This window comes from Canis lupus, chromosome 3, assembly GCF_048164855.1.
Source record: "Canis lupus baileyi chromosome 3, mCanLup2.hap1, whole genome shotgun sequence".
NCBI classification, from domain to species: Eukaryota; Metazoa; Chordata; class Mammalia; order Carnivora; family Canidae; genus Canis; species Canis lupus.
Window position 1 is genome coordinate 76,218,751 of NC_132840.1, and position 15,400 is coordinate 76,234,150.

At 46.8% G+C, this 15,400-nt stretch overlaps 1 protein-coding gene across 1 annotated transcript in view; it reads left to right on the forward strand.

Moving 5' to 3' along the window:
- The window catches only part of TECTA (tectorin alpha), a 65,700-nt gene that overhangs the window by 33,287 nt on the left and 17,013 nt on the right, over positions 1-15,400 (forward strand). The window contains exons 10-11 of the mRNA XM_072822401.1: positions 3,203-3,764; positions 11,511-11,710. Coding sequence (XP_072678502.1) covers positions 3,203-3,764; positions 11,511-11,710 — 762 coding nt within the window. The remainder of the gene's footprint in view (positions 1-3,202; positions 3,765-11,510; positions 11,711-15,400) is intronic.

A 15,400-nucleotide genomic window follows, 5' to 3' on the forward strand; every position in this document is an offset into this window, starting at 1 on the left:
ATTCATGGGGCTTCAGAGGCAGAGAAGCCATGCCTGCCCATCTGAGGTGGAGGGGATTCCTTTCTCAGGGTGCTCCTGCACAGTGAAGAATTTGCAAGCCTTTTGGCTTGAATCTGGTCATTTTGCTGGCCCTCAAAATATGGCCTCCTGCTTGGCATCCTGTAGCCGAGAATACAGAATGCAAGGAGACTCGGGAGGAAAAGCAGGCTGGCACACATGAACCTTTGGATGCACAGATTTTAGTTGCTAGTGTGGGTGTGCAAGGCAGGCGGGAATCCCCTCAGCCCGTGCTTCCCTCCCTGACCTTTCACATCTGTGTTCTGTGTCTACACAGGGCCCATAGGGACTCCTCTGGGCCTCCTGGTTGAGAAAGCTGTGCTCCCCAGGCACAATCTACCTCCTGCTCTGCTCTCCTGCACTCCTGAAATGTCACGCCATCCTCTTTACCTCCTCTCTTCCAGGCGTGGAGAATGAGGCATCCCCTCCCCTCCGCGGCGACTCTCTACCTGTCCATGTGTTTTGCCCTCTCAGGGATCTTGCCTGTCTTTCATCTCCTCTCCCTCCTCTATTAGGTCCCCATAAACATGTTTGTTCTAAAGCAAACCTTGCCCCCAATTCACCACTAGCTTCTACTCAATCCTTCTCCTCCAGGGAACTGGAGAGAACCACTTCTTCTTCCATATCTCCAATTTGCTGTTAAATTGTGTCATCTGACTTCTTGTCTCCTTGTTCTACTCCTGTTCTCTTATTAAAGTCACCAGTGACTTCTTTTCTGCAAAATGAATGGGTCTTTGTCAGACATGCTCTCACAGCCTCTGTCATGTGTGACATTGCAGGCAAGACCTTCCATGATCCAGGACCTCTCCACCTCCCCATCTTCATGTCCTACCATTCCCATGGCCACATTTTATGCTCTAACAGCACTAACTTGCTGTGGTTCTTCCTATTTATCAGGCTTTTTCTCTCCAGTTGACCTGTGCTTGGGCTGTGCCACTTTCTTGGAATTCTCTGTTCTTCCTCTCATTCCTTCTTGACTGGCCAACACTACTCCTCTTTTAGGACCATGTGTGTGCACATCATCTTTTGCAGGCATGCCTGATTCTGTCTCCCCCCCCCCCCCCCGCTGAGTCTGGTGCCTCTGCATCTATTTATCTTTATCATTGCTTTTATCAGATGATATTATTAGTATCGATTTATGTATTTATTTCTGCCACTGCCTGTGCTTTATTCCAACATTCAGCACAGTGCCTGGCACATAGTGGTACCAAATAAATGGATAAATGTTGCCTAAACAAATATTCACAGAAGAGGAGATAGTTGAGTTACAGTGGGAAGGGTGGTCATTGCCCCATAGAGAGGGAAGACAAGGGGAAGGGCATCATTGCTAGGGTAGGTCAGGTTCCCTAGCGGCAGAGTCTGAGATGGAGATTCTCAGGGAAGTGAGGGAAGTACCAGGGGAAGAGCGCTCAACAAGAACCTGGTTGAGCTAGAGACCAGCTTCAGCCCGGGCCACCAGGAGCTCTGGCACATGACCTGCACACAGAGTTGGTCCCCTGGTCCCCTGGGCTGGTTTGTCATTGATCAAGGGCTACCCTGAGGAGGTGGAAGGGGGTGATGGAGTGGGGTTGTGACCTTCTGGGCTTCCATTCGGGCAAGACCAGCTGTGAGTTATAGTTACCCCATAGTCACAGTGGCTGAGGATCTGAGGATGAGGGACCCAGGCAGGACCCAGAAAGCACCACCACACTTACAGCAAAGTAATGGCACAACTTGGTCCATTTGGGGAACTGCAAAGTGTTGGGTATTGCTGGGGTAGGGAAAGTAAGTGAGTTGGGTCTGAGAGACACAGGGGCAGCTCCTGGAGAGCCCCTTGTGATATGCTGAGTGTATTAAACATCTTACTCAAGCCTTGGAGAGGGTGTGAAGTATTGGATTATGGCTTTCAATTGCATTAAAAGCTGTTGGAGTGGCATAGTGAGTGAATGAGGGGCAATATAGAGCAGAGAGACCAGTTAGGAGAGTATTCAGTAGTCAAGGTGAAGGTGGTGGGGGTCTGAACCAAAGCAGTAGCAGTGGGGGTGGGAGAGTGTCAGCCAGGGGAGAGATTAAGGTCAGAACAGAAGGTGTTTCTGGTCAGGGAGCAATCTTAGAACACCCCCAGAGGCACAGCCACCTGTCTCTTGAGAAAAGAAGATCAGCTCTCCCAGCCCTCCCAGTAGTCTTATTTTCCATCATGCACCCACCCAGCCAAGGACTATAGGATTTGGCTCGTCTGAATCAAAATAGTGCAAGGGCAGTGCATTTCTGGAGTTGTTGTGTGTTAAGGGATTTCCTTGTATTATGAATTAAAAATATATGGGAGGAAACACGTGTCAAGGGCCCTCTCAGCATGAGGCATTGCACTGGGCATCTGGCCGGAAGTGAGGGGAAGATGGATATAAAGATCAATAAAGTGTGGTTCCTCCCCTCAAGTTGCTCTTGATCTTGTAGGTGAGACAGAAATGTAGACAACTAACCATAATATAAGGCAGATCGTGATGCCGGCGTCAACAGCGGTGTACACGTGCTTGATCCTGGCCAAAGGTGAAGAAGAACACAAGCATAAATAACATTCTGGTTGCCCAGATGAGGGAGCGATTAATTCTCACCACAGGCTCAAACAGTCTTGCTTTATAGAAGAGGCGACATCTGAGCAGGGTCTGGGGGGGAGAGAGGGAGGTTGGCAGGTGAAGAATGGCATCCCAGGTCGAAGGACCAGCAAAGTCAAGTCATTCTTCAGGAGAAATAAAAAAAAAAAAAAAATCCCAAAGGAATGAATCAACTGGGGCTTACTGAAAACAAATCCGCAAGACAGCTGGAAATAGAAACACTGGAGTTCTAGATTTTGGTGTTTTTGTCTAAACTTTAATTGAATTCTTATTACCCTCTCATTACCTTGGAGAAAACAGTTTGAACTCCTGGGGGGAATAATGCGATGTAAACAGAAGGCACTGAAATAAATAGGTGTATTAGTGTACAAAGGATAGTCATTTAAGTCTGTTCAAATCCTAATAATAAGAGTTGACTGACGTGAACGACCTACACGCCGAGATTCCAGCCAGACCTGCCTCTGGGGCCGCCGCTCTAGAGACAGATGGGCAGGAGAGGCGGGTGTTCTCTGGGCCAACCTGATTTCTCTCCTGCCACCCTGTCTCCCCCGTAGGTCAACAACGAACGCTTGTATCTGCCCCTGAAGCTGGGCCAAGGGAAAATAAATATCTTTTCCTTCGGCTTCCACGTGGTGGTGGAGACAGAGTTTGGCCTGAAGGTGGTGTATGACTGGAAGACCTTCCTGTCCGTCACGGTCCCTCGGAGCATGCAGAATGGCACGTCCGGCCTGTGTGGCCGCTACAACAGCAACCCCGACGACGATCTGGAGATGCCCATGGGTCTGCTGGCTTCCAGCGTCAGCGAGTTTGGGCAGAGCTGGGTGAAGAGGGACACCTTCTGCCAGGTTGGCTGTGGGGACCGCTGCCCGTCCTGCACCAAGGTGGAAGGCTTCTCCAAAGTGCAGCAGCTGTGTGGCCTGATCCCCAACCAGAACGCGGGCTTCACCAAGTGTCACAGCAAAGTCAACCCCACCTTCTTCTACAAGAACTGCCTGTTTGACTCGTGCATCGATGGGGGCGCGGTGCAGACCGCCTGCAGCTGGCTGCAGAACTACGCCAGCACCTGCCAGACTCAGGGGATCGCAGTGACCGGCTGGAGGAATTACACGTCCTGCTGTGAGTCCCTCCCCCTCCCTCTCTCTCCTCCTACCTTGGTCGGTGGCTGTGGGCGGGCCAGCTTCCAGCTCCGTGGGAGTCCACTGAGCAGAGCCCTCTAAGGACATGCACCTGGAATGGAGTTTGACATCCGCAACAGGATATGTAACCTCTCAGAGCCTCCATTTCCTAATCCGTAAGATGGGGATAATGCTCACCTATTTCACGTGTTGCTCTAAAGATGAAATAAGATCACGTACATAAAGCACCAGAGCATCATCGTGTACAGCATTTGGACTCAGCTCAGGGCACAATACAATTTTAAGAAAGGGCTAAGGGACGAAGCGTTAGTTAGGTGGTTGGTTTGTTCTAGAACCTCACAGGCCCATCACCGTGCCGGTAATTTCCATGCTTTTTCTAAGTGTGCTATTCTGTTTGATTCATACATGTCATCAGTCTTAGTGCTAGAAACATAGTGGAACGTTAAAAGCGTTAGAAAAAGAATTAGAGCCCCTGGATTCTAGCCTTGCTCTGTCCTTAAGGGTCGGTGTGACCTTGGAGCAATTAACTTCCCCCTGATAATGCTGTGATAATGCTGCTGCCTACACCCTTCATGCCACAGAAACATCCAGAGGATCAAATTAGGTAATTGAAAGCATAACACACTGTATGCATGCCAAGTGGTGTTGTTGTTATATTAATGGCTTGCTCTGAGCCAAGCCTGGTGCTAAACACTTTATCAACATTATCTCGTTTATTCTCCTCAGGAACCCAATTAGTCAGGGAGAAACAAAGACTCCGAGGAGTTAAATAACTTGCCTAAGGTCCTACAATCTCAGTGGCAAAGTCAGGATTCGACCTTCTGACCCCAAAGCTCATACTGTCAACCCATATACAATGTATTGGTGTGCTCTGTACTAGAATAATCTGCCTGCATTGAGCATATCCTAATAGGAAAGGACTGAGCGGAGAAACCACCAGTGGTCTTTGGCCAGCCTGCCTTGGTCCATTTTCCCATCTTGATCTCATTAGCTATAGCAAATTTCTCCTAGGCCTAACTGTATGAAAAGGCTACAGATGGATGCTGAGTGCACAGAACCCTAAATACGTGATCCAGTGGGGGGTCCCAGAGAATAAGCTCCCTTTCCATCCTGAAAAAGAGGGGATTTTGATGAAAACCCAGAACCGCTATTGTAGTTTAAGGCTCCCATGGCTGGTTTACATTCTACATAATTGGAATTGTGTAGATTGTGGGGGAAGGATGGGCCGAAGTAGGGAGAGGGAGGGATGGACGCCAGGACCTTGTTAGCCAGGCTCGGTCCCTGAGTGGGAGGTGGGGGGGGATGATGCCAGCAGGAGTGACTGTCCAGACTAATGGGCCTTTGGTGACTTCAGTGAAATAAATACACCTATAAACAAGTCAGGATCTGGAGACGTCCCCAGAGCACCTCTGGATTCACTGGGGGTCAGCGTGGTGACCAGAGAGCAGGAGAACTTGCCTTCACCTAAATCAGAAAGCCACGCTTTGGCCCCCAGGACCTGGGGGAACAGGCAGGGAAAGTCTGTTGGGAAAGAGACCGCCTGCTTCCTCCTGAGACTTACTGTAGGGCATTCTCTCTGTTCCTGTAGTCGGGCCACGGTGGCTGAACCACTCCCTGGGGGGCTGCGATGCGGGTCAGGCAGAGTGGACGCCAAAAACCACTGCTTCTAGCTGCAGTGCATGGGGAACTCATGGGCAAGAGCTGTTTTTAGAGGGGGCTAATGTCAGGAAGCCTCACTTTAAGTTACAGGTCTCAATTTTTGTCACTTGTGGAAAGGAAAAGGAATTGTGTTGGGAAGCCTCTTCCCTACCTGGGAGGAAGAAAATGTCCCTACCCCTATCATGCTTGGACCTGCAGGGCTAAAAATAATGCAGGATGGGAAAACAGTTTCGAAAAGACTCTTCAGGATATAAAGACCATTTTTTCTTGTTCTTCTGCTTTTCCACCAACAACCCTTCCCTCTCCCCTCCTCAGACTTCTGCACAGACACGGGTTGCCTCCGTTATGTATAGTAATGGGGAGCTCTAGCCAAGGCACTCAGAGTAGAGTCTGTCCTGCCTCGCCATTGGCCTTGGGCCCCATCCCGGCCTAGACCAGCTGCCCGCCAGCAGGGCTGAGGCTGGGCTGCCTGAGCTCCAGTTAGACTTGCCCCCACCTCGGCCTGTCAGGACGGGGGCAAAGATCCGAAAGAGAGCTCCTGAGGAGAGATGCTGGTAGTGACTGAAAAAAAAAAAAAAGAAAAGAAAAGAAATGCTAAAATAAGAGAAAAAATTATACTTTAAAGAAGGTATGTGGGTGGGGATGGGGGGGCGGGCACAGTTGGAGCCGCTGAGTTTTCCATTTTGAATTTCAGAAGCAGAGAAAAGCTGCAGGAGACTGAGTCCTAACTCAGTCATTCCTCATTCCGTCTGAGACACTGGTGAACGCGGAAAGCTGTGTTCTTTGGCAGGGTGGGACGTGAACCTCTGAGAAGTGAGGGCAGGGTTCACATCCCCCTGCCCCCAAGAATTAGTCCAATCCAACACTCACATGTCGACATACAAGAAATGGCATTTTCAGGAACAAGAGGGGTAATCCAGAACAGCCTGTTACACTTACCCCTTATTGGTGACAAGGCAAAGTTCTGTTGTTTTTCAATGGCATTGGCTGTTCCTATCAATGGGATAATTGATCATTATTATTGAGTAAGAAATTGATAATTATTACCAATTATTAACTAAGAAATTGATAATTTCTTACTCAATTACCTATTTGTAAATGCATTGGAAAACTTCTTCACCCGAGTCGACCGAACAGGTTTAGAGGGGGTGAGGGAGGTCAGTCTTCTTCATTACTAACCCCTCCTTCGATTCATTCAGGTAAGTGTCATTCCTTCAGCCTCCTAATGGGGGACTTAAATTAGTAGATGGTGAGAGGACAGTAAGCCGTAGGAGAGGAAAAGCACAAACGCCTAACAGTGACTTGGCTCTGACTTCGTGCCAGGCACTATTCTAAGTGCGATACAAATCCCCACTCATATTCTCCTACCAGCCACCCTGTGAAGCAGGTGCTATGAATAGTCCCATTTTCTAGAGGAGGAAAGTGAAGCTCAGAGAAATGTAGGAACTTTGCCAAGGAAAGTGGCTACAGGCAGGGCTCTTTCCACTGGGCAGCGCCGCCTCTCTGACCCTGAGTGGGCCAGGAGCTCTGGGGACTGGGGACTCCCACCCCGATGCTGCAGGGGGTGTGCAGGACTCTCTGTACAGGACCAAGTCGGGGGGGGGGGGGGGTTGTCTTCCAACTTTAGTGGGCCACCGTGAGAATGAAGTGGGCTGGTGTCTCGTAGTCTGTCCCGCCCCACGGTTGACACCTGGTGAGTGCTCAGTCAGAGCTGGGTATCATTTTCATTTTCCCTTCTATTCAGAGTCCTGGATCCAATGTCTGGTAATTAGGGCTTCTCTTACAGATTTCTCTGCAGATCCAATAAATTCTTGTTGAATAAATTCTTCCCCTACGACAACTGTTCCCACTATTAATAGCAGAAGCTGTCATTGAGGTATCAGGCAGCGGACTAGGAACTTTGCAAAACACACCTCATTTTACCTTAACAACTACTTGGTGAGGGAGACATCACCTGCATTTTACAGAAGAGGAAATAGGCTTAGAGACAGTAGGTAACCTGCCCAGGTGGCACCGCTAATTAGTGGCAGAGCCAAGGCTCAAACCAGTCCATTGTCCATTGCATTGTTCTACATCACTTTTCAGGGGGATCCATGTATCCACGTCCCCCTCAAGACACAAAGGCTAAATAAATCAGTGTACGGGACCACAGTGGAAATCCAGGGGTAGAACCATCATCCCCCCACGACTCTCTCGGTACTTCATTTGGGTGGAGAAACTCAGTATTAGGAATTTTAAAGCTTGTTCTCAAGAATCAAATGTTTATTAACCCTACCTGCCCTGTTCTCAGGACTGTTAGGGTGTCACAGAAGAATTGGAAGTATAAAATAGTTTATAGTCTAGTGGGAACTTGGAACAACAATGCACATCTCTAAATAGGTAGTGTATCTTCTCGGATATTAAAATGTATTGTCGAGCTTCTGTAACAAAACCAAGTTAACACTGGCACATAAACAGAAAGATCAACCAGTGGGAAGATGAGAAAATCCAGAAATAGGCCTAAACACTAAAGAGAAATTAGTATTCCGCAAAGCTGGTGTTTCAAATTACTGGGCGGGGGGGGTGGGGGGGAACGTGTTCTTCAATAAATAGCAAAGGGACAAAGGACAAAATAGAAAGGGGGAAATTACTAAATCCCTCTTCACTCCTCACCCAAAAATAAAATCCAGACAGAACCAAGATCAAACGTAAAAATGTAAGTTATAAAAGTACTAGGAGAAGACAAAAGCAGTTTTGTTTTTGTTTTTGGTAATCTTGAAGTAGACAGGGCCTTTCTAAGCAAAACGCCCGAAGCCATAAGAAAAACCTGATAAATTCGACAACTTTAAAAATTTAAATTCCTACATGGCAAAAGCATAATCGAACACAGATCCCCCTCCCCCGCAAAAAATAAAAGAAGCAGCAATTTAAAAGCCAAACGCTAAATATTTTGTAACACATGACAGACACAAGGCTATTTTTAATTGTTAAAAAGCTTTTACAGTGTAATAAAAAAAAATTCAACAACACAAAATGTGCAGAGGACACAGGCAGCTCACAGAAGAAGACATATATATCAATGGATCATAAACGAGTGAAAAGATGATCAGTCCCACAAAGAACTCAAACTAAGGATATAGTAATTTTTTCTATTTTTTTTCTATTGTGGTAAAATATACAGAACATAAAATTTACTGTCTTAACGATTTTTAGGCATACAGTTCAGTGGCATGAAGTACTCACATTGTTGTGCAGCTACCACCACCATCCCTCTCCGGAACTCTTTTTATCTCGCAAAACTGAAACTCTATACCCATTAAACACTAACTCCTCATTCCCCACCCACCCCGGCAGCCGACTGTTCTGTTTTTTGTCGCTATGAACTTGAAGACTTTGGATATTTCCTATAAGTAGAATCACACAGCATCTGTCTTTTTGTGGGTGGCTTATTTCACTTAGCATAATATCCTCCAGGTTCATTCATGCTGTGGTATATTGCAGGATTTCCTTCCTCTTGAAGGCTGACTAATATTCCATTGTGTATGTAGACCACATTGGCTTGCCAATTCATCCGTCCAGGGATGCTTGGATTGCTTTCGTGTTTTAGCTATTGTGAAAACTGCTGCTATGAACAGAGACATATAAATGTCTCTTTGAGAAGCTTCTTTCCATTTTTTTGAGCATATATCTAGAAGTGGAATTGTTGGATCACGTGATAATTCTATTTTTAATTTTTTGAGGACCTACCATCTTGTTTCCTACAGCAGCTGTGCCATTTTTGATTCCAAAGTGCATGAGGGTTCCAATTTCTCCACATTTTTGCCAACTCTGGGTTTTCTGGGTTTTTTAAATAGTAGCCATCCTACAGAGTATGAGCTGGTATTTCATTCTAGTTTTGATATTTATTTCCCTGATGATTAGTGATGTTGAGCACATTTCCATGTGCTTACCAGCCATTCATATATCATCGTCTTTGGCGAAATGTCTATTCAAGTTCTTTGGCCATTTTTTAATGAGTTTTTGTTGTTGTTGTGTTGAGTTTTACGACTTCTCTATATATTCTGGGTAAAAATCCCATTCTTAAACAGGATGGAGATACATATATATCATATTTGCATATGACATTTAATCTTTCATATTTCCAAGGACCAGAAGGTTGCTAAATAGTCAGTGAGGTGCTAAACAGTCACTGAGGATGTGGGAAAATAAACCTCCTTATGTAGCCCTGGAAGGAGGATGAACTGGCACAGCCTCTTTAAAGGGCAATTCAGTTGCATCTCTCAAAAATTTAAATGTACATACCCTTTGACCCAGTAATTCTGCTTCCAGAACTTTATTGTGCAGATTCATTTACTCATGAGGTCAAAGATATATGTCTACGGATTTTCACTGCAGCATCATCATAAACACAGGAGATACACACACCATGTAGCAGTTCAAAAACAGTAATTCAAGGGTAATGGAAGGAATACAGTCATGAAAAAGCAATGAGCAGGAAAATAAGCATATTATGCTCTCATGCATGTGAAAAACTGGGGATGGCATATACACATGCATGTGCCCAGTTGCACACACATGCACACACACATGCACACATGCACACATGCACACACACACACCTGGATACTTATATATGCATAGAAGATTTCTGGAAGATTCGACTCTAATCTGTTACCAGAGGTGATTTTCTGTTGCACTTTTACTTGCATGGCTTGCTTGCATTGTCTCCCACATGCGGGTATTACTTTTTAAGTTAAATGCCAAAAAAATATAGATCGTGGTATTGGTTACATGAACCTATACATGTAAAATCCATAGAACTGTGCACCCAAAAAGTCCATCTTTGCTATTAGATAATATAAAAAAATAGAATGTGCCCCAAATGTATCCTGTATATACATAGAGAGGCTCCAAGGGGATCCCTGGGTGGCTCAGTGGTTTAGCACCTGTCTTTGGCCCAGGGCGTGATCCTGGAGTCCCGGGATCGAGTCCCACGTCAGGCTCCCTGCATGGAGCCTGCTTCTCCCTCTGCCTGTGTCTCTGCCTCTCTTTCTCTCTGTGTCTCTCATGAATAAATAAGTAAAATCTTTAAAAAGAAAAAAGAGAGAAGTTCCAACATAATAGTACTCATGCTTTTCATGTAAGCTGATTAAAATAATAGCCTCTATTGAACTTTCAAGCAGACCTGTCTTTAATGATTGGGTGACCCTGAACATGTATGTGCTAAGCACTGTTCTAGGCACACCGACTCACAGAAGTCCTCCCCTCACACCATGAAGTAGGTGCTGTGAGTGTCTGCATCTTACAGAGACCGAGCTGGGGCCCAGAGAGGCTAAGTGACTGGCTCCAGGCTCCTGCACCTGGCTCCGGAGTCATGCTCTTCACCAGAACCCTAATTGCCTTCTATGAGATCATCCCCACGCATTTGAAAACATTAGAAAATAGTACACACACACACACACACACACACACACACACACACGGCACACACTTGCCTCCTCAGAAATCCGGGAGCTCAGGGGCCTACTGTTTATGCATTCCTGGTTCAGAAAAGATTCTGTGGAAGTTCTCGGGAGAAGGCGAGTTGCCATTGGTGTAAGGCAGTGGGAGGAGTGAGCTTTGCCAATAAGAGGGGGCTCCCCCTAGGGCTAGAGGAGTGAGGAATTTGGGTAGGCCTAGAGGGTGAGGAGGGTATTAATAAGGGAGATCAATACGAGCGAGGGTCTAAAAGCAGGCATGAGTGTGGGTCGCCCCTGAAGGTCATGAGGGGTGCCCGGCTGAAGTCGAGATGCATGTCGGGAGGTGGGGTGAAGGTAGCAGGTTAGCATGGACCTCAAAACACAAGGCTGAGCAGAGGACAGAGATTCTGTGAGGGAACTCCAGTAGCTTCATCAGCTCTGTGGTCCGTCATTTAAGAAGTAATGAGTCAGATGGAGGCTTTCCAGAAGCAGAGGGAGTCGTAGTGAGAAGAGGTGGCACAGCTCACTCCCCGCCAGGCCTCTGTCTGTCTCTGTCTCCCCGAGTTGAGGAGGGAACCGTGTCTAGTCCCCGTGAGCGCCCGAGGCCTGACCTGTGTCTTGTGTTCCAGCCGTCACCTGCCCTCCCAACAGCCACTACGAGAGCTGCGTGAGTGTCTGCCAACCGCGCTGCGCCGCCATCCGCCTCAAGAGCGAGTGCAACCACTACTGCGTGGAGGGCTGCCAGTGCGATGCTGGCTACGTCCTCAACGGCAAGAGCTGCATCCTGCCCCACAGCTGTGGCTGCTACGCCGACGGCAAATACTACGAGGTAGGCAGCCCAGCCTCGCCCGGCCCTCCCGCCGGCTGCCAGCTTCTCCTCAACTCCGAGAGCTTGGTCACAGTTGACCGCTCTTCCCTCTTCCCTATGAAAAGATGGTGCTGGTCTGCAGGGAGCTGAGGCAGGGCAGAGAGGTTAAGGAGAGGTTGGGTGAGGCCCTTGCTCCCTGAGAATCCGACGAGGAAACGAGTTGGGGCCTCACTGCCCTCCTCACTGTCCTTGGCTCTGGCAAGGCCTCCTGCACTTGAGCTCCACTAGCATGTGTCTCTCTCTCCGCCATGCCTCCCTCTAGGCCCTTCTGATTTCCTCACCTGTAAATCTTAGTTTGAAAGCTTCTGATGTGGCTATAGCTGGGAAATATGGTGGCTGTGAATCTGACATTTGTAGCTGTCTTAGCTAAGGACATTTTTAACTAGAAAATATGGTGCTCGAGGCCAAGAGGAATGGCCTTCCTTCTTCGGGCGATTGAAGCTCCATGAAAGTGTGTGAAGGCCACCATCTCCTTGTGTGCCATTTGTCACTCGGGCACTGTCCCCAGAGCCCTCTACCCGACTACTTAATGCTGTGCCCCCCACTTTCCGCCCTCTGCTTCCCTCTCTATGGGCACTTCGGCATGGAGCTGATGAAGGTGCCCTTTGTAGATGTCACTCAGTAAGGCATTATGTAACAGCTCGCTGAATCATTTAGTTTTTGTACTTTGAAATCTTTCTTTATGGGCCTTAATACGAAGCTAGAAAAAGTCTGCCTGGAGAAAGCATTTAGTCTGTGGTTCTGCCTCAAGCCCAGTCTCTGTTGAAATGACATGCACATCCTATATTGGCGAGTAGACAGGTAATAACTGCAAGTATCGAGTATCTGTTATCTGCAGATCCCTGTGCTGGACGTGCTGCTGGGGATGATAAAGCACGTCCCCTGCCTTGAGGATCTTAAAATAAGCCTATTCAGGAGAGAAAAACATGCACTTTAAAGAACAAGAGAACAATTACAAAATAACATATTAACAAGTGAAAAATAATACCCTACAGAACTAATCCACTTTAAATGAAAAAGAATAGCAGCACTAAAAAAAAAAAAAATCGAATTGAAATGTCTGAATTGGAAATAAATTAGGCAAAAAAAATAATAAAGAATGTCTCCTTTTTGTAAAAATGCATTGCCTTGTTCAAGAACAACCGACTCAACTTTGTTCTGAGAGTACATAAAAGCCGGGGAATGTGGGGAGTTGCTTTAGTTTCATGTTCGGTGGGAAATCTGCTTCAGTTTGGGAAGACGGAAGTGGAGCAGAAGATTAGAACTAATCAAGGCAGACTTCCAGGAAGAGGTGGGTTTAGGTCTTAGAAATACTGCTTATTCGAAAGGAAGAGGCAGGTCATGTGAGAAAAGAAATAACAATACGTTCATCTTTCTCATAGTCTTGGAGGAGAGGTTAACCAGGCTCAAAGCTGAAAAAGCACTCTTGCAATCTCTGCCCCCGGGTCCAGAGACTTACTGAAGTGTCTGCATCCATCAGGGGTGTCACGCACCCCTCAACAGGGATGCTGAGTGGCTGTGGCATAATGAAACGGGAGCCGGGTTTGATCCTAGCTGAACCACACCACTGGTGATGTGACACTGAGCGAACTGTGTCATTTCCCTGAGCCTTCGGTGCCCTGTCTATGAAATGTGGCTCCTAATACCAATTCCATTCGGTGGTTGTATAAATAATCTACGCCAGGTGCCTCGCCTAGTGCCTGGCACCTAGCAGTTCAGTAATTGGTAGATGCTATTGTGTTTGTTGTTTTTATTCCCTTGCGTAGCATTTTGTCAATAAAAAAATCCAGGCGTGTTAATGAAATGATGCGTATAAAAGCCCTTGGAACTCTCAGGAAATGCAGGTACAGCTCTCAGCGGCTATTAGCACTATAAACATTATTATCTGATTTTCATCAGACAGTCAGTGGGTTTTGACAACGGCTTCTATCTAGGAAGTAGCAAACTCACAGAACAAATAACGCACATCTCCTTGCCACCATTCAAACAAGCTTGGGGGCTTGTTTATACAACAAATTTCCTTGGAAATAAAGGGAGAACACATCTAGCCATTAGCATGTAGGGTAATCACCCAGCTGTCATTGCCAGGTCTAATTAAGGTAAAGAAAGCCGCGCTGGGCCCAGTGAGTTCACTGTGAAGCTACCTTCATGATCAAGTTCTCCTGTGGGATAAGTTATTTACTCTTTATCATATCCACATATGCCAGGTTATTTTTCTCTTTCTGCCCATGTAATGTCTGACTTCTTATCAGAGAGAGGCCAGACCATCCACTCAATTATTCTGCAAATCTGATAAGAGAAATGAAGTCAATTTGCGAGGCTGCTGGCACCTAGACTATTTTACAGGTCTGGAAGGAGGAAGGAGGGAAGACTTGGTTCCAGGAACTAGCTCACTTTGAGGATGAAAGAAACAGCAGTGGCATCTTGAAGTGCACTGCCCTGAGGAAACCTGTCCTGGGAGATCTCGTTCTCTATCTATTTACCTTTGAATCTGGGTCATATCTGTATGAGATAGCTGGGATTTTGATAAGTCCATAGATAAAGCAGAAAATGGTTGACCAGACTGAAGCAGAGGCCTTCTTGTGCCTCGTTAAAACCTCTTCTCTGGATAGCACCATTCTGGTAAATTGAATTAGTGCCTACATCTGTACCACACGGTCTACTTGTTGAGACCACACCCCACCCGGACAATCATGACCAATTTCTGACAGTTCCCTGGAAGTTCTCAGTCTAGAACCATTGCAAGTTCAAGAACACAAACTCCACCAAGTATGACTGTGTCTACAGATTGTTGCTTGTGTGGGGAAGAATAGGAAATAGGCTGCCACCATGGGGGATATACTCTGCTATGGGTATTTTAGATAATGGTATAATCCCTCACCTTCTCAAGAAGGATGAGTAGCTTTTCTTCAGTAAGAACTGCAGCTACGATTTATTGAGTGCCTACTCTATGCCAGGAAACATGCCTTATATTTAATTTAATCTTCACAACCGCCCTGCAAGACTGTGTTATCACCTCTAATTTAAAGCTGAGCAAGGGCAGCCCTGGTGGCTCAGTGGTTTAGTGCTGCCTTCAGCGCAGGGCCTGATCCTGGAGACCTGGGACTGAGTCCTGCGTGGGGCTCCCTGAATGGAGCCTGCTTCTCCCTCTGCCTGTGTCTCTCACGAATAAATAAAATCTTAAAATAAAGCTGAGCAAACCAAGGCTCTGGGAGGCTGCTAGTGCTCCTCGGGGTGGCACAGGTAGGGTGGCAGGCCTGGGCCTGAAATCCAGAACCTCCATGTTCTCCAGATGCCTCACTTCAGAACACAAACGAATGGCAGTCCTTGCTACAGGACTAAATTCCAAACAGCTAGGTATAAAGACAAAGTGTCGAGTGCAGGAGTACCGTGAACTGTTGAAATAGGAATCAGAATCGACTACAGCTTTCTTTTAACCTATTTAAGATACGAAAAGGGCCAGTTTGATCATTCTGGAGCGAGTTGTAATTGCATCGTCGAAGTGGAGACAGTCCTTGCCGGAATAATTTTCTCCCAAGAAATGTTTTCCCCCCGTCTTCACCTGCTTCCTCTAATGGCTAGCCATTCACAGGTTGGCTGTGATTCGTTCCACGATCCAGCTGTAGAGATTCCCAAGTTCTTTAAAAAAAA